This window comes from Bos mutus, chromosome 18, assembly GCF_027580195.1.
Source record: "Bos mutus isolate GX-2022 chromosome 18, NWIPB_WYAK_1.1, whole genome shotgun sequence".
Taxonomy (NCBI): domain Eukaryota; kingdom Metazoa; phylum Chordata; class Mammalia; order Artiodactyla; family Bovidae; genus Bos; species Bos mutus.
The window spans coordinates 47,536,119-47,562,667 of NC_091634.1; the positions used below are offsets into that span (position 1 = coordinate 47,536,119).

The 26,549-nt window shown below is 44.4% G+C and overlaps 1 protein-coding gene across 9 annotated transcripts in view; it reads left to right on the forward strand.

The window, feature by feature from the left end:
* The first annotated feature begins 13,658 nt into the window (after nucleotides 1-13,658).
* Nucleotides 13,659-26,549, forward strand: part of MYLK3 (myosin light chain kinase 3) — a 57,197-nt gene continuing 44,306 nt past the window's right edge. The window contains exons 1-3 of one of the 9 annotated variants that reach the window (XR_011467723.1): nucleotides 13,659-14,050; nucleotides 17,714-19,724; nucleotides 24,982-25,791. Coding sequence is in view for 6 of the 9 variants with exons in the window: in XM_070388482.1 (XP_070244583.1) it covers nucleotides 25,315-25,791 (477 nt within the window). In the remaining 3 variants the exon portion in view is untranslated. Of the gene's footprint in view, nucleotides 14,055-17,713; nucleotides 19,725-24,981; nucleotides 25,792-26,549 lie in introns of all 9 variants that reach the window. The other 8 variants (XR_011467721.1, XR_011467722.1, XM_070388482.1 and 5 more) reach the window with 8 other exon arrangements.

Here is a 26,549-nt window from a genome sequence, read left to right on the forward strand (position 1 = left end):
GCACAGCTTGCTTGAACTCATGTCCATCAAGTCAGTGATGCCATCCAACCGTCTCATACTCTGTCATCCCCTTCTCCTCCTGCCTTCAGTCTTTCCCAGCATTAGGGTCTTTTCCAATGGGTCAGTTTTTTGCATAAGGTGGCCAAAGTATTGGAGCTTCAGCTTCAGCATCAGTCCTTCCAATGAATATTCAGGGTTGATTTCCTTTAGGATTGACTGGTTTGATCTCCTTGCAGTCCAAAAGACTCTCAAGAGTCTTCTCCAACACCACAGTTTGAAAACATCAATTCTTTGGAGCTCAGCTTTCTTTAAGGTCCAACACTCGCATTCATACATGACTACTGGAAAAACCATAGCTTTGACTAGATGGACCTTTGTTAGTAAAGTAATGTCTGTGCTTTTTCATATGCTGTCTAGGTTTGTCATAGCTTTTCTTCCAAGGAGCAAGCGTCTGAATTTCATGGCTGCAGTCACCATCTGCAGTGATTTTGGAGTCCAGGAAAATAAAGTCTCTCACTGTTTCCATTGTTTCCCCATCTGTTTGCCATGAAGTGATGGGACCGGATGCCATGATCTTCATTTTTTGAATGTTGAGTTTTAAGCCGACTTTTTACTCTCCTCTTTCACTTTCATCAAGAGGCTCTTTAGTTCCTCTTCACTTTCTGCCATAAGGGTGGTGTCATCTGCATACCTACATATCTGAGGTTATTGATATTTCTCCTGGCAATGTTGAATCCAGCCCAGGATTTTGCATGATGTACTCTGCATATAAGTCAAATAAGCAAGGTGACAATATGCAGCTTTGATGTATTCTTTTCCCAATATGGAATCAGTCCATTGTTCTATGTCCAGTTCTAACTGTTGCTTCTTGACCTGCATACAGATTTCTCAGGTGGCAGACAAGGTGATCTGGTATTCCCATCTCTTTTAGAATTTTCCACAGTTAGTTGTGATCCACACAGTCAAAGGCTTTAGCGTAGTCAATGAAGCAGAAGTAGATTTTTTCTGGAACTCTCTTGCTTTTTCTGTGATCCAACAGATGTTGGCAATTTGATTTCTGGTTCCTCTGCCTTTTCTAAATCCACTTTGCACATCTGGAAGCTCTCAGTTCATGTACTGTTGAAACCTAGCTTGAAGAATTTTGAGTATTACTTTGCTAGCATGTGAGATGAGTGTAATTGTGGGGTAGTTGGAACATTCTTTGGCATTGCCATTCTTTGGGATTGGAATGAAAGCTGACCTTTTCCAGTCCTGTGTCCATTGCTGAGTTTTCCAAATTTGCTGGCACATTGAGTGCAGCACTTTCACAGCATCATCTTTTAGGATTTGAAACAGCTCAACTGGAATTCCATCACCTCCACTAGTTTGTTCGTTGTGATGTTTCCTAAGGCCCACTTGACTTTGCACTCCAGGATGTCTGGCTCTAGGTGAATGATCACATCATGGGTTATCTGTGTTATTCAGATGTTTTTTGTATAGTTCTTCTGTGTGTTCTTGCCACTTCCTCTTAATATCTTCTGCTTCTATTAAATCCATACCATTTCTGTCCTTTATTGTGCCCATGTTTGCTTGAAATATCCCCTTGGTGTCTCTAATTTTCTTGAAGAGATTTCTAGTCTTTCCCATTCTATTTTTTTTTCCTCTGTTTCTTTGCATTGATCACTTTATCTCTCTATGCTGTTCTTTGGAACTCTGCATTCAGATGGGCATAGCTTTCCTTTTCTCCTTTGCCTTTTGCTTCTCTTTTTTTCTCAGCTATTTGTAAGGCCTCCTCAGACAACCATTTTGCCTTTTTCATTTTTCCTTGGGGATGGTCTTGATCACTGCGTCCTGTACAATGTTACCAACATCCGTCCATAGTTCTTCAGGCTCTCTGTCTATCAGATCTAATCCCTTGAATCTATTTGTCACTTTACTGTATAATTGTAAGGGGTTTGATTTAGGTCATATCTGAATGGTCTAGTGGTTTTCCCTACTTTCTTCAATTTAAATTTGAATTTTGCAATAAGGAGTTCATGACCTGAGCCACAGTCAGCTCTTGGTCTTGTTCTTGCTAACTGTATAGAGCGTCTCCATCTTTGGTTGCAAAGAATATAATCAGTCTGATTTTGGTGTTGATCATCTGGTGATGTCCATGTATAGAGTCGTCTCTTGTGTTGTTGGAAGAGGGTGTTTTCTATGACCAGTGTGTTCTATTGGCAAAACTTTATTAGCCTTTGCCCTGCTTCATTTTGTACTCCAAGGCCAAACTTGCCTGTTACTCCAGGTATCTCTTGACTTCCTACTTTTGCATTCCAGTCCCCTATGATGAAAAGAACATCTATTTTTGTGTTAGTTCTAGGAGGTCTTGTAGGTCTTCATAGAACTGTTCAACTTCAACTTCTTTGGCATTAGTGGTTGGGCATAAACTTGGATTACTGTGATATTGAATGAATTGCCTTGGAAATGAACAGAGATCATCTGTCACTTTTGAGATTGCACCCAAGTACTGCGTTTCAGACTCTTTTGTTGACTATGAGAGCTACTCCATTTCTTCTAAGGGCTTCTTGCCCACTGTTGCTGCTGCTGCTAAGTTGCTTCAGTCGTGTCCGACTCTGTGCGACCCCACAGACAGCAGCCCACCAGGCTCCCCTGTCCCTGGGATTCTCCAGGCAAGAATACTGGAGCGAGTTGCCATTTCCTTCTCCAATGCATGAAAGTGAAAAGTGAAAAGTGAAAGTGAAGTCGCTCAATTGTGTCCCGTGTCCGACTCTTCGTGACCCCATGGACTGCAGCCTACCGGGCTCCTCTGTCCATGGGAGTTTCCAGGCAAGAGTACTGGAGTGGGTAGCCATTGCCTTCTCCATTCTTGCCCACGGTAGTAGATATAATGAATTAATTATCTGAATTAAATTAGCCCATTCTGGTCCATTTAGTTTACTGATTCCTAAAATGTCAGTGTTCACTCTTGCCATCTCCTGTTTGACCACTTCCAATTTGCCTTGATTCATGGACCTAACATTCTAGATTCTTACACAATATTGTCCAAAAGCATCAGACTTTCCTTTCATCACCAGTCATATCCACAACTGGGAGTTGTTTTCACTTTGACTCAGCCTCTTCATTCTTGCTGGAGCTCTTTCTCCACTGGTCTCCAGTAGCATTTTGGGACCTACCAACCTGGGGAGTTCATCTTTCAATGTTACATCTTTTTGCCTTTTCATACTGTTCATGGGGTGCTCAAGGCAAGAATACTGAAGTGGTTTGCCATTCCCTTCTCCAGTGGACCACGTTTTGTCAGAACTCTCCACCATGACCTGTCCGTCTTAGGTGGCCCCACACAGCATGGTTCATAGTTTCATTGAGTTAGACAAGGCTGTGATCCAAGTGATTAAGTGAGTATTAGTTACATAATCACAATAGTAAAAGTTGTTTATCAGTTTTCGCAATCAATAGCCAGACAAAAAATGGGTAGCCTTTCCCTTCTCCAGGGGACCTTTCCAACCCAGGGATCAAACCCAGTTCTCCCACATTACAGGCATATTCTTTACCAGCTGAGCCACAAGGGAAGCCCCACATAATCACTATAGTGAAAGATGTTTATCAGTTTTCACAATCAATAGCCAGACAAAAAATATAATTACAATTTCAAGCCATAATGGGAACATGATTAACTTAGCAATATAAAATAATTACGTATAATTTGGGGGGTCAAGCAGAGTTTTGTGGCAAGTGGAACTGTATAATGCATATGTTTTCATCTGCTCAGCTAGTCTGTGTCTTTTGGTTGGTGCTTTTAATCCATTTACATTGAAGGTAATTATCGATGTGTATGATCTTATTACCATTTTCTTAATTGTTTTGGGTTTATTTTCTGTAAGTAGGTCTTTTCCTTCTCTTATTTTCTGCCTAGAGAATTTCCTTTAACATTTCTTATGAAGCTGGTTTTGTGGTGGTGAATTATCTTAACTTTTGCTTGTCTGGAAAGCTTTTTATTTCTCCATCAAATCTGAAGGAAAGCCTTGCTGGGCAGAGTATTCTTGGTTGTAGGTTCTTCCCTTTTATCACCATCATCCCATTCCCTTCTGTCTTGTAGAGTTTCTGTTGAGAAATCAGCCGATAGCCTGATGGGAGTTGCCTTGTATGTTAATTGTCATTTTTCCTTGTTGCTTTTAATATTTTATCTTTGTCTTTAATTTTTGTCAGTTTGATTACCAAGTGTCTCAGTGTGTTCCTCCTTGGGTTCATCCTGCCTGGGACTCTCTGTGCTTCCGGGACTTGGTAGATTATTTCCTTTCCCACGTTAGGGAAGTTTTCAGCTAATATCTCTTCAAATATTTTTCAAGTCCTTTCTCTCTTCTCCTTCTGGGACCCCTATAATGCAAATATTCATGTTTTAACACTTCCCTGGTGACTCAGAAGGCAAAGAATTTGTGTGCAATGAAGGAGACCTGGGTTTGATCCCTGGGCAGGAAGGCCCTCCTGGAGAAGGAAATGGCAGCCCTCTCCAGTATTCTTGCCTGGAGAATTCCATGGACAGAAGGACCTGGCAGGATACAGTCCATGGTTTTGCAAAGAGTCCTACATGACCATGCAACTGACACTTTCACTTTCAGAGGTCTCTTTATTGTTGTTCAGACATAACTACATGACTGTTGCTCAGTTGTGTCTGACCCTTTGCAACCCCATGGATTGCAGTATGCCAGGCTTCCCTGTCCTTGGCCATCTCCCAGAGCTTGCTCAAACTTATGTCCATTAAGTCGGTGATGCCATCCAACCGTCTTATCCTCTGTCATCACCTCCTCCTCCTGCCTTCAATCTTTCCCAGCATCAAGGTCTTTTCCAATGAGTAGGCTCTTCACATCAGGTCTCCTAGACTGTCTTCATTTCTTTTCTTTTCTTTTCCTATATTTTGTTTTGCCCCAGTGATTTCCACTATTCTGTTCTCCAGGTCATTTATCTGTGCTTCTGCCTCAATTATTCTGCTATGGATTCCTTCTGGTCTATTATTCATCTCTGTTTGTTTGTTCTTTAGTTCTTGTAGGTCTTTGGTAAACATTTCTTGCATCTTCTCAATCTTTGCCTCCATTCTTTTTCCAAGATCCTGAATCATATTCACTGTCATTATTCTGAATTCCTTTTCTAGAAGGTTGCTTCTTTCCACTTCATTTAGTTGTTTTTCTGGGATTTTATCTGTACCTTCATCTGGGACTTAACTTTCTGCTTTTTCATGCTGATAAACTTTTTGTAATGTAGTTTTGTTTTATTTGTTGTGTGATTGTGGTTCTTCTTGCTTCTTCTGTCTGCCCTCTGATGGAGGAGGCTAAGAGGCTTATGTAAGCTTCCTGATGGGAAGGACTGGTGGTGGGAAAAACTGGATGTTGCTCTGGTGGGCTCTGCTTCACTTGCTCAGTAAAGCTTAAATCCAATTAAAGGGAGGGGTTACCCTCCCTTCCTGGTAGTTTTTTGACCTGAGACAACCCAACCCTGGGGTCTTTAGGCTCTATGGTCAGGTTAATGGAGAACTCCAAGAGGTTTTATGCCAAAGGGGACCTTCCCAGACAGCTACTGCCAGTACCCCCATCCCTGTGGTGAACGCCTGCTGACCCATGCCTCCACAAGAGACCCTCCAACACTAGCAGGTGGTTTTGCTTCAGCTTCCTGTGGAGTCACTGCTCCTTTCCTCTGAGTCTTGGTGCATGCAAGGTTTTGTTTGTGCCATCCAAGACTGGAATCTGTTTCCCCCAGTCCTGTGGAAATCTTGTAATCAAATCCTACTGGTCTTCCTGGTCAGATTCCCTGGGGGTTCCCAGTCCCTTTGTGGATCCCCAGGCTGGGGAGCCTGATGTGGGATTCTGAACCTTCACAACAGTGGGAGAACTTCTTTTTTATTATTGTTGTCCAGTTTATGGGTCACCCTACTGGCGGGTATGGGTTTGATTTTATCATGATTGTGCCCCTCCGACTGTCTTGCTGTGGCTTCTTCTTTGTCTTTGGATGCACCGTACCTTTTTTGGATGGGTTCCAGCGTCCTCCTGTGGATGGTTGTGATTTTGGTGCTATCACAGGAGGAGATGAGCACAATCTTCTATTCTGCCATCTTGAACTGAAATTTACAAAATTTACCCTTTTAAGTGTATAATTCAGTGACATAAAATACATTCACAATGATGTATAAAAATCACCACTATTTCTGAACTTTTTCATCACCCCAGAGAAATTCTATACCCATCAGAATAACTCCCCATTCTCTCCTCCACCCACCTCCTGGTAATCTTTATTCTGCTTTCTCTCTTAATGAGTTTGCCTCGTCTGGTACCTCATGTAAGTAGAATCATATTAATATATTTGTCCTTTGTATGCTCAGCTGCTCAGTCACGTCCAACTCTACAACCTCATGAACTATAGCCTGTCAAGCTCCTCTGTCCACAGAAGTTTCCAGGCAAGGATACTGGAGTGGTTCTTATATCCTTCTTTAGGGAATCTTCCAGACCCAGGGATCTAACCCACATCTCTTGCGTCTCCGGCATTGGCAGGTGGGTTGTTTACCACTGTGCTGCATGGGAAGCCCCTCATTTGGCCTTTAGTACCTAGCTTGCTTCACTTAGAATAATATTCAATTCATCCATACTGTAGGTGTATTAGAATTTTATTCCTTCTTAAAAGGCTGAATGATATTCCCTTGTATGTATATAACACATTTTGTTTATTCATTTGTTGATGGACACTTCATTTATTTCTACCTTTTGGCTATGAACTGAGTATATATGTTCATATATTTATGTATTCTGTGAACATGAGTGTATAAGTATCTACTTTCAGTACTTTTGGGTGTGTTCCTAGGAGTGGAGTTGCTGAATCACATGGTAATTTTATGTTTAATTTTGAGAGATCACCGAACTGTTTTACATAGTGGCTGCACCGTTTTACACGCCTACCAACAATGCACAAAGGTGCCAGTTTCTCCACATCCTCACAATACTTGTTTTTCTTCTTTTCCTTCTCTCTTTCTTCCTTCCATTGAAAAAAATAGAACCCATTCTATTGGGGGTGAAGTTGTATCTCAATGTGGTTTTGATTTTCATTTCCCTAATGACTAGTGATACTGAACATTTTTTCATGTGCTTACTGTCTGTTGTATATTTATTCAAATCCTTTGTGCATCTGTTTATTTTGTTTATTTTTTAAAATTGATTTATTTGGCTGCACTAGATCTTAATTGCGGCACAGGGGATCTTTCTGTTCCAGCTTGTGGGATCTTTAGTTGTGGCAGATGGGATCTAGTTCCTTGACTAGGGTTCAAATCTGGGCCCCTTGCATTGGGAGCACAGAGTCTTAGCCACTGGACCACGAGGGAAGTCCTCCTTTGCCCATGTTTGAATTGGTTTGTTGGTTTAGGGGGAGAGCTATATGCCCAAATTATTTGTTCTTCAAAGATCTTCTGGGAGTTTTGATGTTCACTTGGTATTTTATGTCTGTCATATCTAGAAAATGCTCCACAGGAAATTTTTTCGTGTTTCTATGACAATGGTGTCCCTTGTGTGGCAGATCTTCCTTTGTAATAGATGAAGCAGACAGTGATTCCAAGTTGCTTCCCGTGTACCTGGGCTGTTTCCAGTGTTCTCCTCTTGTTTCTGTATGGCATACTTCCAGAAAAGAATTATTGACCAGACTGATCTGAAGTGACTTGTGTGTTGCTCCCAAGGCTTCAGTGTTAAAACTTCACTTTTCTTTGAGTTTGAAATTTTTATTTCAGTAAACAAAAACATCTTCACTCTTTGACTCGCAAATGAGAAATTCATTTCTGATTGAAAATGAGTTTCATTTTCTAATTGAAATTCATTTTCTAATTTGAAATTCATCCAAATTCAATTTCACGTATCAGTATTGAGAGAATCTGCTTCTGCTCCAGCAGTGGCAGCTCTGACACAAGTTTGCCACATGCTCTTCTAACTTAAAAGCTATGATACAACCCAAGAGCTAAATAAATTTGGTGCTAGAGATACTGATAAATGCAAATAACTTCTGACCTTTATCAGAAAGCTCAAGGTTAAAACTTTTATGTGTGATTTTGAGGCTGTAGAACTATAAAGCACATTTAAAAGTGTCAAACATGTTTGTAACAAAAAAATCAATTGAACACATCTGAGTACATTTCTTTATGTCTTTTATGGTAGTGCTAACATGTGGGTTCAATTAAAAGGAACAAGAGCAGAAACAATAGAAAAGAACTACCATATATGGAGTACTCACTACATCCCAGGCACCATGCCAGATATTTCCCATGTATGATTGTGTTTAAAGATTACAAATCAGGAAAATGAAGCTCTAAGATTCAAGAAAAGTGCTCAGGTCACATACTTGATAAATGGCAGAGACTGGATATAAAATCAGGTCAGTGTGACTCTATAACAGAAATACAACAGCTGGATGGAGGAAAAACAAAGAAATACATTTCAAATAGTTTAATATTATTGTGACTGGCTGAAGACAAAAGGGATGTCATCTAGAAAATAGGAGATTTAAGTAGATAGACTTTTTCTTTAAACTGTGTTGGAAATGTTTCATAAAAATGAGGAAAGCCAATTTCTTCTCTAAGTGTGTTGCAGTTTTTCTTTTCATTTTCAAATTTTGGATTAAAATACTTTGCTTATGTTTGGATTGGCTTTTGTATTGTCTATTATTCCCTCCTCATTGGCCTTACTACTTCTTTCTGAACAAAATGCTACTTCAAATGTCTCCTTTCCTAATTCTTACCATGCCCCCATCTTTCAACTCAAAGCCTTTCCCTAAACCTGTCTTTAATGGATTCAGTTTGCTCATTTGAAAGTCTCCAGTTAATATAGCTTTGTCTCTATTATAGTTTTTGCTTCTTGACATCCATACTTTTGAGACTTTTGTCTTATAGTTCCTCATTTGTGACCTTTTTTGTTTTCCTTTTGTTTGTTTTTGGCTTTTTTCTACACTGTCTTTTTGAATTTGTGGCCCTTTTCTTTAGGTAAAAGCCTAAAGAAAGAAATTTCTAGAATCTCTCTTACTAGACCAATTTTCAACTTTTTAGAATGTAAAAACTAGTTTTTTCAAATTGATCGTAAATCTACTCTTGGATCAGTCAGTCATGACCAGTTGGGTAGGGACCAGAATCCCATTCTACAAACGTGGCTGCTGGGAGTCTACTGATACAGACTCTGTTAGGGGCATCCCTAGAAAAGACAAAATGTTTACTAGCCAGGTACTCATCAAAGAGGTGCCTTCTACACTCTGTAGACCAGGGGATAGGAAAACTTTATGATGTCCTTGTAAACAAGATGGAGAAACATAAACTGAATCCTGGGGAATTGGGTGCAATCGTAAGTATTTGAACAACCAAATGCAAAGAGGGTGCACTGATGCTACCCTGCAGGCAGGTCATTAGTGATGAGCTGGAAGGCTCTGCTCAACCAGACCTGATTTTGGCATTGCTTTCAGTGATTCAGATGAGCTCTCACTGGAATGCAAGTGCCCACACGATCAGAGGCTATGGCCCTGGCTTCCTTGGTGCTATTCAGGCCACATTAAGAAAGTGTTAGTCATTTGTCATTTTCTGACCACCCTCGACTCCCCTTCCAGAGTATATTATCCTCCAGTCTTAAAGCAACTGCCATTAGCGCTCCCCTGGGAATAAGTAATGCCAAGATAGGGAAATGGCTGGAGTTCACTGGTCTCCCCCACCCCTACTCCCAGCCTTTTCTCTATTCTATTTTCCTGGGACACCATTTACTGAACCTTGGGCTTTTGGATTTCATCTGTTCTTTCACATTTCTCTCTTTTCATCCTATGCTATAGGAGATTTCCTCCCTTTTATATTATAATTTGTGAACATTTTATTTCTGTTATCACATTTTAAATCTCTAATTGCTTCTCTAATTATTCTTTTTTAAATCTTATGTTTTTATAAAATCTTTCTTAACTCTCTTGAGTCAACTTTTATTCTATTCCCTGATAATTTTGTTTCCACCAGAATTTGTTTTTCACATTTATATATCTTGATCTTTCCCTCTCTAGCTGCTAGATCTGCCATTATCTTGGTGATCTTTGCTTACCTGCTCATATTTAAGAAAGAAGGTCCATATAAGTAGGGTGACGTCTCTCCACTGGTAATTCTGACTGGGTGCTCTGGGCATGAGATGGGAGAGTTGAGTGGAAGTTCATTTTTAGGCTGAGGTCACCTGATGGCCAGAATGAGAACTTTACTGTGAGACATAAAGTTGATGACTAAAATCCTTAGATCTCCAGTGTGGAGAACTGTCTAATTTGTTTAGAGAAGAGCTGTCTGGGGCTTGTTTACTTTTGCCTGAGGGTAAAGGCCAGTTGCCTGTACTTACTACATGTGAGGGAGGGGCTGGAGGATGGAAGTGGGTGGTGGAGAAAAGCAGGTGGGTACGGTTGATCCACCTTCGGAGCTTGCCTGTTCCCTGGGCTGACTGACAGCCATTCTCTGCAACCCTCATAGCTTGTTCTGGGCTGGCCGTCTAAGGCTTCCTTTACCTGTAAGCCTCTTCCATCAACTCTCTGGCTTCCGGATATATGCCAACTGTCTCATCCCCAAGTGATACCTCCTTACTCCATTCTCCATTAGATACAAGTTTATTCCTTTGTGTACTTTTGTTCCTTTTGTATAAAGAGTCAAGGCAGAGAGAGCATGTCTGGTTCATTAATAAAAAACAATACACATTTACTATTTGTTATCCTGCAAGTAATATTTCTAGCAAAAGAACTGTAAATTAATGTAATGGTCCATTGAAATAAACAAATAATTTTTTGTAATTTAAAAAAGTATACAAGTAACATATAAAAACATACTTCTTATAGAAATGCAAATACAGAAACATGTGGATTATAAAGAGAATTTGGCTTTTCCCTTATTTTTTTCCCCAACAGAGTTCTGCTCTTTCCCCAGGAAGTAGCTGCTGTTAATTACTGGCTATGTATCCTTGACTATTGCTAATGTATTTGTATATCTATATGTGTCTGGTTCTCAGGCTGTTTGTCCTTTTTATTTAGATAGGATCAAGTTTCATATGTTGTTTTGTGAATTTTAACTTGGCCATATGTCTTGGCTAGCTTTTCAGGATAGTAGATGTACTGCTGCTGCTCCTGCTGCTAAGTCGCGTCAGTCGAGTCCGACTCTGTGCGACCCCATAGACGGCAGCCCACCAGGCTCCGCCGTCCCTGGGATTCTCCAGGCAAGAACACTGGAGTGGGTTGCCATTTCCTTCTCTAATACATGAAAGTGAAAGTGAAGTCGCTCAGTCATGTCTGACTCCTAGTGACCCCATGGACTGCAGCCTACCAGGCTCCTCCGTCCATGGGATTTTCCAGGCAAGAGTACTGGAGTGGGGTGCCATTGCCTTCTCCGAGTAGATGTACAGCTATCATTATTTCCTCCACTGGTTGCCATTTAAGGAGTCTGCAGTTTTGTTCTTTTTTTCCCAAAAAGACAAAATCTATTACTTTCCTGTTTCTTTGACCCTTAGCATGCTTTCCACTCAAACTGAGAAATCCTTGTCATAACTATAAAGAATCCCAGTGAATTAAACTGAAAAAAAGTGGCTGGATGAAATACAGCAAATTGAACAGATCATAATATGTGATAATATTTAGAGGTACGATACTAAAACTTCTTTATTAAAATTCATATTATCCTACCTCGGGTAGTGAATGGAACAAAATCAAATAACAGTTATTTTGCTCACAGCTAAGAAGGCAAATCAGCTTGAATGTCATCTCTCAAACGTACTAATAACAAATGTCCAGGCTTAAAACATCCTTATTTTTTTCCTACTGTTCTTTTCCTACTATTCCCTGACTGTTTTTCTGGTTTATTCACCATGTTTTAAGTTCTTGATTTACTCCTTATTCTTTTTGTTATAGGTCTTGAAACTGGAATCAATTTAACCTCAAAAAAAAATCAGTGTTAATTTTCAGATGAATCCTGTTTATAATAGTGTATAAGAATATCTATGACAAAAATACACACTTTCCTTGACTCTGTGGCAGAATGATACCCCTATACACCCCCACTCCCTCCACTCCCCGCTTTCACATTTCTTCATCTGTAGAAATCTGTGCTCACCTATGTAAGGTTGGATCACAACTCCAGCTTACACTCTGCTTTTAACAAATTCATTGAGCACTAAGCTATGTTAGGCACTGTTATATGCATTTCATTTTTATTATCTCATTTAATCCTCAAAATAGTCCCACACATTAGATTTAGAGAGGTTAAGGTACTTGTTTAAAGTCAGACAGTACGTGGTAGAGCTAAGCTTCAAACCTGGGTCTGCCTAACACCAAAGTTTGAGCTCTGGCCTCTGTGCCACAGATTCACCACTCAGCCAGTGAGCCCTCATGACTGCGTGAGAAGAGAAACCTCACTGGGAGGGTAGACGATGGCCCCCCCAAAAGGTATTCACATCCTCATCTCTGGAACCTGTGAATGTTACTTTTTATGGTGAAAAAGGACTTTGAAAATGTGATTAAGAACCTCAAGATGGGAAGATTATCTTGGATTATCCAGGTGAGACCTAAATACGGTCACATATATCATCATGCAAGGGAGGCAGGGGATCTGACACATGCACAGAAGGATTAGGAAGGCAGTGTGATCGTGGAAACAGAGTGCAGTGATTGACCAGAAACCAAGAAACGCCAGCTGCTACCAGAAGCTAGGAAGGGAAGGAATGATTTTCTCCTGGAGCCTCTGGAGAAAGCATAGCCCTGCTGACACCTTGGTTTGGCCCAGTGATATTAGTTTCAGACTTCTGGCCTCCAGAACTGCGAGAGAATAAGTTTCTGTTGTTTTAAGCCATTAAGTTTGTGGTAACTTTTTATGGCAATCACAGGTGACTTTGTGAGCTCTCTAGGCCAGTTTCCTTATGTAAATGAGAATATTAATGGTAATACTTAGAATTTAAAAAATATACAGTGCTGGCTTTTACCTTGCACAAGGTGAATGCTTGACAGAACTGTTACCACTTTTAGGATCTGATAGGAAGACATTTGTGGTGCTTTGGGAGAACACAAGAAAGAGGGGTGGTTAACCCAGCCTCTGGTTCATAAACGCACCTGACCATCCAGTAAGGTTAATGAAGGAGCTAAAATTGATTTAATTGATTTTTTTGCCAAATGACAGAGTTCACACACACACACACACGCAAAATCTCCACCCCTAATTTCTAAGAGTGACTGCAATCATCAGAGAAACTCTTTTCAGGTGATAACTCTTATTACCTGGTGGATGCCCCAGTGACTTTCTTATTTTTCTAGAGGTGATTCTGAATGGTCATTCCAGGACACGTTAATAAATGGACCGTAAAAATAAACACTGCAACTGGAGACTGGAAGTGTAAATTCAGTTGCCTATCAGGAATGTAATCTGTGACCATGACACTTTGTCCATAGAAATGAACAGAGGGAGGGCTGGACTGGCCTGGGGGCCTGGTTCCCAGGCATGTAAGGATTATTTCTCTCTGAGGGCTGGACAGGAGCCGAGCCAGAGAGTTTGCCTTTGAGCTGTTCCCATTTGTTCATCCAGCTCCCAGAGAGACGTCATTGCCTTCATTATGGGTTGCTCTGGGCTAGTGATGGAGGAGTTAGCAGGGTGGCCTGGAGTGGCTCTCTGCAGGCTGGTGCCAGCTGACACATGCCACTTAGGTTTCCAAGGAGCCAAGCTGTCCCCACTCACGCATGGCTGATGCACTTGTGGCTAAATGCGGTGCCGCTAGGGCCTCAGGCCAGATTCAGGGCAGGACATAGAATGCCACCTCCATCACCAGGGAAACAGTGGTCTGCGTGCGTGATTTAAACCAGGGCCAACAAGAAGGCTCAAAGGCACGGTCAGCAGAGGAAGGGAGACCAGAGAGTGGCTTGCATGGATTTTGTCTTGGGTTCTGACTGTTGACAAGCCACTTAACTGCCTGCATGTTTAGGTTTATCTGCATGTAAGATGGAGGGAACAATACGCATCTGACAGGGGACTTATGAAAACAGCATTTCTGATAGACCGCTCGGGATCCATGGATGGAAGGTGGTATGTAAGTGCAGATGGTAAACTGATGGTGTGTGTGTGTTTTCAGCAGGTGCCTTAAGGGCATGTAGACCCTCCAGAAAACACATTTAGAGTCTGACCAAAAGCAGACAATAGTAAAAACTAACAATCTTAAGTGCATGGATTTGTCTTTGGTTTTGTGCAGCTATCAGGGAATTACATGTGTAATTCAGACTTCAAAACTATTTTATTTTCAAACATTGCTGTGATTAGTCGTACTTAAGGCTCAAATCATTTGAGAATGCTGTAGTTGATTGTTTGCAGATGTTTGCCAACTTTGCTCTAAAAAAATTCCCAAATTAATTCTACTGTAGTTTAATGAGTTGCATGTGTAGTCTGGAATGTTTGTTTCCAAGTCGGAAGGGGGCAAAAATCTATTTAAAAATCAGTGCAAAGAGGAATCCTTTCTCTATCCCTGGGGGTTTACTGTTTCTGAGGAGTCCTGAATCTGTTACATATACATTTGTTGTGTTCATTTAAGGTTAAGCAATCGTGTTAATTTAAGGTTAAGCAATCGAGGTCTGACCTCTCTATAAGGTTACTAAATGTCATTTTCTGTCAGCTGGGTTCCTGGGGGAGTCTGTTCTTGGTCAATTAACCTCTCACTTGTGCATATTGTTGTCTAGAATAATTCCTGTGGGTCCAGATGAATCATGACTATTACAGAAAAAAAAAAAAACACACACACACAAATAATACACTTAAAAGTTAGAATAATTATATAAATGAAATATAGAAAAGAAAGATCATCTGCAATTCTCTGATGCAGAATTAACCATATTGGCATATATGTATATTTTAAACAAAAATGGGATTCTAATGTCTGTACTTGGCTGTTTTGCAACCTGCTTTTGAGGTGAAACCTTCACCTATTGGATCTGGGAGGAACACCATAGATCCTCAGAGTGTCTGACCCTGTACAGTGAGGAGGGGTCCTGCTTTGGTTGCAGGCATGGCGGTGGGGAAGTGGGGGTGGAATGAGGGCCTCAGAGCATCAGTCAGCATTTATGAAAGGAGTTTCAAAGACTTGTTCTCTCAGATGCCATTCCACTTCCTTAGCGCTAATGTGTTTTGGCAACAGCATACATCCCAGAACTGGTAAACACTTGCTGCTTTTAGTTTCTGTGTGGATGACAATCCTGTGCCCTCCCAATCCATTTACATTCCATCAGATCCACTGGTTCCTCCTTCCTCCCTTTTTTTCCATACTAACAGAACTTGGTAAGGCATACAGCACAATGCACAAATCTTATAGCCTTTTGGATTGAATACTACAGACCTGTATGCACATATAAAACATCTCCAACATCCCAGAAGTGGCTCTGTGTCCCCTCTGAGTCAGTCCCTCCTACCTCTAGGTAATCAATCTGTTCAGTCTTAGACACGAATTTTACTATGTTATTTCCCACCTAAAAACATTCCACAGGATTATTGTCCCTTTATCTTGCCCCTTTGGGTCTAAATGTCTCTGCTTGACTTTCCAGGTCCACTTTCTTAAGAGTCCTGCCTGCTGGATCATTTGGGCCTCCATTGACACCTCGTGGCCCAAGACTAGTATCTGCACTGTCACTCCCATCTGCCAGACTATCTGGAGCTCTGTTCACTCCGTGCCCTCACCTTTCCCTGGCCTGCCTGAATCTCACCCATCCTTCAAGGCTCAGCTCAAGTCCGGTTTCCACCAAGAAGTCCTTTCACTTTGCTAAAATTTGTTTCCAATTTCTTTACCTCCCACTTACACTCTGAATTGGTTGACATCAAGTAACCAAGTTTCTGCAGAGACTTGGGCCCATGGAAGGCAGGCCACTCTGCCGTTCCTACTTACTATTCCCAGTGACCCTCCACAGTCAGCAGCACAGTTTTCCAAACCCTCCCTCCTTCTCTCACCCGTTCTCTTGCATCATGGGGCTGCCTCAGGTCTGCTGCTCCCCAACCCCAAACCCTGCTCCCGGTCTGAAGCCCCCTCTTTCCTTCCCCTTCTTGGTGCTTTGCTACCCAGCTCACCAAATTCTCTCCTGCAGACCTCAGATTCCACCCATTCTTTAGATTTGACAGGAAAAATCCTGAGACCAAGCTCTCCTCAGAGGGTAGGGACAGATTGAGGACTGAGAATTCAAGCAGATGAAGGTGGGCTGCTTTTTTATCAGATACGGGAGGCCTGGGAACACTGGTACATCACATGATTTTGCCCTATCCCACCCACATCCCTCACACCCAGCAGTTAGTGGCTGTCCCATCTTCTCTGTTGTTCCAGTGTGTTACCCTTGCTTCCACCCAGACTTTCTGAGTTTCCCATGGCACAAGCAGAGATCTGAGCTCACAGGTATCAGCACAGCAAAGGGTTTAAATAAGATATTGCTGTTAAAGTGCTAAGCACAGTGTCTGCCATGGTCAGGCTCAGGGCTAATATAAAAAGCCTGCAACTCTTTCTCTGATTCCTGTCAAGCCAGGTGTGTTAGGGGTCTCAAAGTGAGTGTGTGTGTGTGTGTGTGTGGCCAGAAACCCTACCTACTATAGTGAACACAGGCCCTGGGGCCATGGCCAGCTCTGCACTGACTCTCCCTGGGACCCTCAGTCTCTTCTTGAGGAAAATAAGAATCATAATCCATGCAACTTAGATGAGTGTAAGTGTGAGCACACGTCAAAGCGCTTGGCAGGTGGGGACACCTTACCAGTATGAGCCGACAGGCAGTACAATATGTTGGCATGAAGCTTATTGGCCTAGTTCCAACTTGCAAATAAAATTGTGTTTCTAAATTAGCAGTTGGAAAATGCAGCCCCCTAGAGAAAATCGGGTTCTAGACAAGATGTTCCAATTAGACTCCTCCGGCTGTAAGCAGGCTTGGGAGTTTGGCTGCCTGCATTGATATACAGGGTCTTACACACTTACAATAGACACACTTACAATAAAAGTCTGTCTAGTCAAAGATATGGTTTTTCCAGTAGTCGTGTATGGATGGGAGAGTTGGACTATAAAGAAAGCTGAGCACCAAAGAATTGATGCTTTTGAACTGTGGTGTTGGAGAAGACTCTTGAGAGTCCCTTGGACAGCAAGGAGATCCAACCAGTCCATCCTAAAGGAAATCAGTCCTGAATATTCATTGGAAGGACTGATGCTGAAGTTGAAACTCCAATACTTTGGCCATGTGATGCAAAGAACTGACTTACTTGAAAAGACCCTGTTGCTGAGAAAGATTGAAAGCAGGAGGAGAAGGGGACAACAGAGGATGAGATGGTTGGATGGCATCACCGACTCGATGGACATGAGTTTGAGTAAGCTCCAGGAGTTGGTGATGGACTTGGAAGCCTGGCATGCTACAGTCCATAGGGTCGCAAAGAGTGGGACATGACTGAGCAACTGAACTGAACTGAACTGAACACAGACTTTGGAAAGTGACTTTGTCATCCCAAACCTCAGTTTACTCACCTGTGAAATGGGGATATAGTTTCTTTGTCTTAGAATTGTTGTGGGGGCAAAAGTAATTTATGTGACAATGTAGCACAGTGCCTGACACATAGAAATGCTTGATAAATAATAGTCCTTTATTTCCTAAATAAGTGTTGCTCTGGACATGTTGAATGAATTAATAGCTGCTAGTGCGGATTTGATTTATGAGGGTCCTTTTTGTTCTTCTCTGATATTTTCAGGCTTATTCCATCTGACCATGCTCGGCTGGGAACAATTTTGACTAGGCATGTGAGAAAGGAATTTACAAAGTGAAAAGCTTCAACCAGGGGTAGAAATGCTGCCTACAGAAGACAGTGAGATCTGGGAGCAACCCCACCAGCCACCTGAGAGCTAGCGAGGAGGGTCCCTGAGGCCCAGGCCTGTCATGAAGCTGTCGTTTCCGTCTCTGCTTCTTCAGAGCTCCCAACTTGCCTCTGGTTTTATTCCTAAGTGCAATTCCTGGATTCATCCTGGCAGGACTTTTGGTATCTTTCTGGGTAGGCAGATGAGATAAGCAGTAGATGATTTTCTACAAAAGAATAAGTAACTATTATAATATCTAGGGGCCCCAACCCTGTGCCCAGTCCCCCCACCCCCACGCCCCATCTCCTCAGACAACTGTCCAGGATGAGCCTGTGGGCAGAGGCCAATTTCATGACACACACACCATTCTCAAATCCAGCAAGCAGGGCGGAGATTTCCATGGTCACTCTGAGGGCAACAGTTTGGTCCGGTCTTTGCCTTTGACTTACTCGGTGGCCTTTAAAAAGCCCCTTCTCCTCTCCAGATCTCAGACTGTACATCTACAAAATGATGGGGTTGACCCTTACAGTCTCTGAAGTTCCTCCTGTCTCTGAAAGTGGCAGAGTGGTGTGAGTTATCAACCTGGGTTGGAATTCTGGCTCCACTGTTTTCTGACTGTGTGGCCTTGGGGGAGCCCCTTAAGTTCTTTAGATTGATCTCCCTCTGTAAAATGAGGTGATAAATAGTAATCTACCCTATAGGGTTGTACATGCCTTCTCAGTCCCTCAGTCATGTCTGACTCTTTGCAACCCTGCAGACTGTAGTCTACCAGGCTCCTCTGTCCATGGGATTTTCCAGACAAGAATACTGGAGTGGGTTTCCTCCTCCAGGAGCTCTTCCAGGTCCAGGGATTGGACCCAAGTCTCCCGAGTCTCCTGCATTGGCAGGCAGATTCTTTACCACTGAACCACCTGGGGAACCCACACTATAGGTTTGTAGCAAAGTCTAAATAAGACATTTGCATTTAAAGTACTTAGTACAGAATCTGCCCATGGTCAGGTTCAAGAAAGCAAGCTAAATATCAAAAACCTGCACCCCCTACTCTGATTGCTGTCAGTCAGGCCAGGTGAATTGGGCCCTGGAGTGATATGTGTGCATATATGTCTGTCTGTCTGTGGATGCATGCCAGGGCATGTGGAGGGTTTGGCCTCCCCCAGAGCACTCTGGGTAGATCTGTCCAAGGAGCCTCCCTGAGGGTAACAGCTGAGTTGGAGCAGGCATCTCATTCAGCAGAAGCCACCGCTCATGGCCTTCTCTTCACTGCAGCATGTCCCAGTCTTTGAGGTTCCAGATATCTTCATTGCTTCTTGAGTAGTTTTACTTAAAGAGGCAATTACTGATCCCTCCCAGCCTGGATGTGAGCAGCCCCCATGAAGAAAGCAACCTGTTCTATTGCTGTCCAGGGCTTTGCTCTGTCCTGGAGGGCTGCCGGAAGGCAAGGAGTCTTAGCTCTTCTTCTGGCCCCTGCACCCAGGTTCTGGATTTTGAACTCAGGTCAGCTCTGTCTGAGGACTCAATCCCTTCTTTTTTCTGTTGTTGGACCACACAGCGTTTGTTTCACACTGGACACTCAGCTAAGTGATGCAGGAAGTAGGCCCCCAGGAAGCCAGATACCGCCTAGCAAAGCAGATAACCAAGTGAAGCCTCTGGATGCCTCTGGGGCCCGGGGCAGGCTCAGAGATAAGCGGAAATGCCAGGCTTATCGCTGCAGCCCGAGTTCTAGAGAAGCCATCCTGGCCAGCCCACCTCGTTCCCTGGGCTCCGGGCAGTCGGGCATCTCTAAGCAGAGTAAACACTGGGCTGGCACGGCCGCAGCAGCAGGACAGGACGCTGTGCCTCACTCCGGCACTTCTCAGTCCCAGCGCCAGAGGCCAGCAGCGGGCGTCGAATTACACCCAGATATTTGCGGTAAGCAGGCCGGTCTGCTTTGAAGTAGGAACCCAAGTAACAATTATTAGGTTCACAGGACAAAGGGAGCCTCAGTGAATCTGAGTCCTCTTGGACCAAGAAACTCCATCAGCAGAAACTTTTGGTTGATGAGTACAGCCTGGGGGTGGTCAGCACAGGCCTTTCCCGATGTGGTGGGCAGACAAGGCCAAGGGGCAGCTAACCCCAAAGTTGTCCACGTTGAACCCTGCGAGACTTTCTGAGGTTCTGTTTCATCCCTGGTTTCCTTTCGGGAGTAAGTGCAGCTTCGTGGAGGACGTGTTTGCCCTTTCTTGTTGCACATCATGAGTGGTGCATGCGGGGTGGTGGCCTGGGGGAGGTCAGGTGGCTGGGGGAGCTGATTTAGGTTTGGGAAGACACACCCTTGTCCCCTGCCCCTACCCCACAATGAGGTGACTGAGTAGGCTGCCGTGCTGGTGGGCTGTCCGTCTGGGCTGGGATGGTGAGGGGTGGTGAGTTCCAATCTCTACTGTTTTCGTGTACTTACTGTGTGCCAAGTGCTGTGCTGAGTGTTTTGCTTATCTGAATACTCAAATAGCCCTGAGGCTATTGCACTGTTACGAGCCCCTTTTACAAATGAAGAACACTGTGTTCAGGGAGGTTAAGTAAGTTCCAGCTGGCCCTTACGGGCACTTAGGTGTACTTACCTACTTGTATATATGTGGCCTCAAGATACGTGGCCTCCATCTCTCAGAAAATTGTCTTATTTGACTTTGTTAGAACAAGACCCTTCACTGCCTTGTGCTGCCACACTTGTTATGAGTCCACAAACATGCAAATTCTACCACGTTGGCCTCCCCCAGATGTTGTACCTGTGAGCTCCGCAAAACCTACTTCCCATCCTGCTCCCCAGCAGCAAACACAATGAAGTCTTTGAGCAGTTCTTTCTGGTGTTTGCTTCCAATTCTCTCCTCATCAATTTTGTTCATTATGTATGGATTTCCTTTTAAGAGAAATGAAGATTTAGCTCTCTCCATTTTCCCTTTACAACTCTCATAATATTATATATCACTGCTTTAACTTAATACAGTATTTACTTTATTATGGCATAATATAATACATATATAATGTAACATTATAATGTGTGTGCTGTGCTTAGCCACTGTCTGACTCTTTGTGACGCCATGGACTGTAGCCCGCCAGGCTCTTCTGTCCATGGGGATTCTCCAGGCAAGAATGCTGCAGTGGGTTGTCATGCTCTCTCCAGGGGATCTTCCCAAGCCAGGAGTTGAACCCAGGTCTCCCACATTGCAGGCAGATTCTTTACTATCTGAGCCACCAGGGAAACCCAAGAATACTGGAGAGAATTGCCATTCTCTTCTCCAGGGGATCTTCCCGACCCAGAAATCCAACAAGGGTCTCCTGCATTGCAGGAAGATTCTTTACCAGCTGAGCTACCAAGGAAACCCAAAAGTCTGATGCTCTACCAACTGAGCTATCCAGGCTCCTATATAAATATTATTCATTGAAAATTCAATCATGTACTTAAAAATTTTTTTTTAATTTTTTAGTTGGAAGATATTGCTTTACAATGCTGTGTTGATTTCTGTTGTACAACAACACAAATCAGTCATTATGTATATAACCCTTCCCTCTTTTGCCTCCCTCCCCTGGTCCCATCCCACCCCTCTTGGTCATCACAGAGCTCCACGCCAGTCTCCCTGTAATCGTGTATTTTGATTTCATTCTTTCCTGGACTCTGATTTTCTTGGAGACTCTGATTCCTTCTGTTCCCCTTTTGCCCCGTGGCTGGCATTGTACTGATGGCTGACATCTGAGCACTCACTGTGTGCCAAGCTTTGTTCCAGGCGCCTCGCAAGCATTCTCAAGTGACCCTCCTGACAACCCCATGAAGCATGTGCATTGCTATTATGTTACACTCCAGGAAGTACAGACTGAGAGAGGTTAAATAAACTGGCCCACGATCCTGCCTAATAACAGGCAGAGGCAGGAGTTAAATCCTGGTCATCTGACCCTAGGCCCCATACTCGTAACATTTTACATGTCTTTAACTCTATTATATTTCATAATGTCTGTAGTATTTCTTTGATAAATTCCTTTCCTCTTTCTTTCCTTTCTCCACCTGAACTCCAGTTAATTAGATGTAGGACCAGCTTAATCCACTGTCTCTCTTTCTTTTTTCTCCTATTGTACACATCTTCAGCTTTCAGTTCTGTTTTCTGGAATATTATCTTATTCCAGATAAGATAATATCTTCCTATCCCTGTATTGGATTTTTAAATGTTAACATTCATATTTGTAATTCCCAAGACCTTTTATTCTATGCTTGTTCTTTTTCCACAGTACTCTCTTCTTTTTCAATGGATGGAAGAATCTTTCACACTTTTCTGTGGTTACTAATGAGAGCCTTTTTTGAAACTTTCTTGTTTCTTTGTTCCCTGTTTCTGCCACAATATATTTCTGTTTATTTGTTTTGGGCTCCCCTTTTTATCTTGGGAGCTTTCTCTGAATACCTGGTGATCCCTTTTTTCTGTGCATATTTCAGAATAAGGCACTGAAACCTGGCTGGTGGGTTGAGGCTTGTTGACCGCTTGGCTCTGTTGAGGATCAGATGATCCTCAGAGCATAGCACTGTTGTACTGTGGACCGCTGCATCTCTTCAGAAACAGATCTGTGATCTGCAGGGAATGGGGGGCAGGAGAAGAGTCACGGCTTTGAATGGACTCCTCAGCCTTGAGTTTCTGCTCCCCTCTTCCTCCAACTGGGATCTCAGGGTCCACAAGCCTCTCTAAGGTTCTTCAGGAAAAGCTGGCTATCACCATAAAGACATTGGAAGACTCTTGGGGTTCAGTGCACACTGACACAGCCTCTGGCAAACAGAGGTCTGTGCCTTTCTGGGAGTGGAGTGGCTGCCAGTCATCACCCAGGAAAGATGAGGTGTCACTGAACTTGCTACTCTGTGACCATCCAGCTTGGTTGCCTCTTCTCTGACCTGTGTTCTCTTGACTTGGTGGGTGGAATGCCTCCCCTGTCCTCTGGGCAGGCACCATTGCCCCAAAAAGAATTGCCCATGGCTCTTGCTGTGCCCTCTAACTGAGGGAGCTGGAGAGAAGCCATGCACCCACCCTCAGAAAACGGATGTGCTCATAAACTCATTTCTTCTGGAGGCTGAGAAATGAAAGGGCTTCACAGTTGGTGTTCATCAAGGAGGCCTAAGGACTTGTCCTGTCGGCATATTCTGAGCTTTCTCCCAGAGGCTCCTAGAGTTTACTTCTGGGAATTGTGAGGGCTTCTTGCCCTCTGCTCATCTGATTGTTCTGGGAAACCCCAGCTGCAGCCTCCTCCTTCCACTTTCTCCCAGGGATCAGCCCAGCCACCTGCTCCTATTGGCGCCTCCTTAGTTCATTCCTTCTATATAGTTGCCTTGAATACCTACATCCCAGGCATGTTGGTGTGCTGGGGATCATGGCAAGCCAAAGGGGTGCTGTTCTGGGCTCAGGGGCCTTCAGAGTAGTTCTGGAACAGTGGATGACACAGCAGACACATTCACAGTAAACCCGCTGACTTGCAATTACTTGTCGCTTAAGGGAGACCAGGGGCAAATCCTTTTGCAATTCGAATAATTAGCTTTTTGATATAAATAGATGTCTGGGACACTTACTTGTGACCATTGTGTTCATCTAGACTTTCAAAATATCTTTCCAGACTTTATTAACCCAGGACTTGCCTGGAAGCAGGCTGCTCTGAGATCTCTAGAGCAGCGGTCATAGTGAAGCAGCCTGTGCCAAGCAGTGGTAGGAACGGTCTCCCAGAGACAGCATCTGTCTCTTTAGACTGTGGGGACTTCCTTTCACAAAGATTATCAGGACCTACTGAAGGACATTGTGCTGAGTGTTAGACTTCCAGAGCTTTCTCTAGGTGGACATTTCCCAAGGTTGGGTCCAGGGAACCGCAGTTCCACAGGGAAGTGTTCAGCAGGAAGTGCGGGGAAGGAGTGAGTCCCCGGTCGGATGCTGATTTCTTCCTGTGGCAGATGACTGCTGCTGAGGTACAGAGTGAGTCCCCAGCTGTGTGCCCAGTGTGCCTCAAATTTCTTTTTCCAAGGACAGTTTATCTGTGTGTTTTAAATCACAGTAAATGTAACAGACCAGTGCTCTTTGGAGCATGCTCTGGGCCATTCCACCAATGACACCTGGTCTGTGCTCCCAGAAATGGGTCTGGCTTTCTATATGGGCTGCTAAGGGCAGTTATCCTGACAGAGGAGGGTGGCAAGGGGTTTGTGGTCAGGCTGCCCACTGCATTTACCACTCATCTGCAGCTTCAGAAAGCTAAATGATCCCAAGGTGCTTTTAGACGTCAGAGTTCCAGGTTGAATTTATTCTCATAATTGCTTTCATTCAGAAGGAGGGGGTTTAAGGGGATGCTAATGCTCACCTCCCTGCTGCTGGCCTTCACCAGAGATACGCTGTCCTCAGGAGGTTGTATGCCTGGGGCCACCTTGGACAGAGTCCCTCTCTGGCCCTGCTTTCTCTCTATGAAGACCTGGAGGCAAGTGGTGCCCGTGGACTGCTCCCTGGCAGCCTCAGGCACTAGGGTGCCCCCTTGTCCCCCACCTTAGTGTCAGCTTGAGCATGTCCTTTTGTCTACTGTATTATTGACATTTCTGTGAAAGTTTCATTTGAACCAAGGGTTTCTGATGCTAAAACATTTGGAAACCACTGGAAACACAGGTCCCCTTGCTCTCTGAGGCCCTACTGTGTCTGTTTCAGTTTTGCAGTTTACAGACTGAAGGGGTGGCTGGCAAATGGTCCCCAGAGGGCTCTGCAAGGAACATGGCCTGCATGATGACACTTGGGGAGTAACTTAGGCCCTCGCTAGCCCCTCACTTCTATTTTTAGGTACAAGTGATTAGTGTCTGGGGGCCCCATGTGGGGAGGGACATGCACACCCACCTCTACAGCAGCCTAAACACCTTTGCGGTATCAGCAAAGTAGGGGCAACAAAATTTTGTTTTTAATTTGCAAAAGAATCAAATTTTTTCATCATGGCAAAGATCAGAACTCTGTTGAATGCCCTCACATTTCTTCCTGTTTTGGTCTTGCTTCTTATTGTGAATTGGGTGTGTATGTGGTTTGGGTGGGAGCCACGTACTTCTCAGTGCTTTGGGTCTCTTAAGTCCTTACTCTGCCCTGGTGTTCCTTATAGAGTCCAGCTTTTGGGACGTTACCTAAAGGATTCCTTTTCTTCTAACCTTTAGTTTCAGCTACATGAACGCCTGCCTGTCCTGGGCAGATTCTTAAAATATTTGCCCATCAGCAGCCTCTCAGAAAGGAATGTTAAATGCTGCCATGATGTCAAAGGGGCCCCGAGGAGAAGGGCCTGGGCCAAGCCCAGCCTGTCACTCATGGCCACAGCAGAGTGGGAGATAAGCAAAGGCAACGGCTTGTAGAAAGCCTGGTCCTCTGGGCTCCCTGAACAACCCAGGCAGTCCCTAGCTAAAGAACAATGAACTTCCAGACACCACTGCCCAAGTGAAAGCCAGAGGTCTGTGGCTGTTCCGAATCTGCACTCTTGAAGAGTCTTCATCAGGATGTCAGGAGCCCCTAAGGAGAGTTTGGGGCCTCAGGGGCTACCGGGGCTGGGCAAGGCCTGCTTAACCACCATGGACAAAAAGCTCAACATGCTGAATGAGAAGGTTGACAAACTGTTACATTTCCAAGAAGACGTCACGGAGAAACTGCAGTGTGTGTACCGAGGCATGGGCCACCTGGAGCAAGGCCTGCACCGGCTGGAGGCCTCCCGCGGTCTGGGCCCGGCTGGGGCCGACCGCTCCCCACCGTCTGATGCTCAGGCTGGGTGGCCGGAGGTCCTGGAGCTGGTGCGGGCCGGGAGGCAGGATGCCGCCCAGCAGGGCGCCAGGCTTGAAGCCCTCTTCCGGATGGTGATGGCCGTGGACAAGGCCATAGCTTTGGTGGGGGCCGTGCTCCAGAACTCGAAGGTGGTGGATTTCATCATGCAAGGGAGTGTCCCCTGGAGGAAGGGAAGCCTGGCCGACGTCCCTGAGGAGGTTGGTTCCTGCTTCTGTGCCCCAGTGCCCTTCTGGCTGGAAGGGAGGCTCAGGGCCCTGGTGGGTTGCCCAGACAGGAAGCTAGTCTTCGGAGAGCGGGAGTGCTGTTGTCTCCTCTAGTGTCTCCTGCATGACTTGTTGATGGGAAAAAGGAGAGATGGAAGCTTAAAGGCCATAGGTGGATTTCCAGACAGGGCAGGACGTTTGGGTTTCTCCCTTGTGCCCTGGCAAAGACCGTGGGGCCCTGGGCAGTGCAGGGAGCCTAAAAGTGGGGGACAAATGAGCCACCAGGGAGAGGAGGGCAGTTACACTTATCTGACATCCCAGGGACTTCTCTCCTTACACCTGGGGTGGGCGAGAGGTGGGGAGCACTCAGTTTACCCTGACAGAGTCCCTCCTTCGGAAACACAGACCCCCCTTCCTGTCCCCAACCTTGTGCTGTGTCCCTGAGTGGGCGGAGTATGCAGCTGCCTGTGGGGAGATGAGTGTTGACAGTGGCCCACGGGGGACACAGGCCGGGGCCAGAGCCTGGGGGTGGTGTGGCATTTCTGGGAGTGGCTGTTCCCAAGGGTTGCATAATCAGATCCACTGGCTAAAGGACGCTTGGCTGGGGTGCGGGGTGTTTGTGTGTGCATATGTATGAGGTGTGTAAAGGCAACACTCTGTTTGGGAGCAGCTAAGGGTCAGCCACCTAGCAACTCGCAGATGATGGCCTGGAGCTACCCTTTCAGATCTTTGCAGCTCTCCCCCTCATGGAA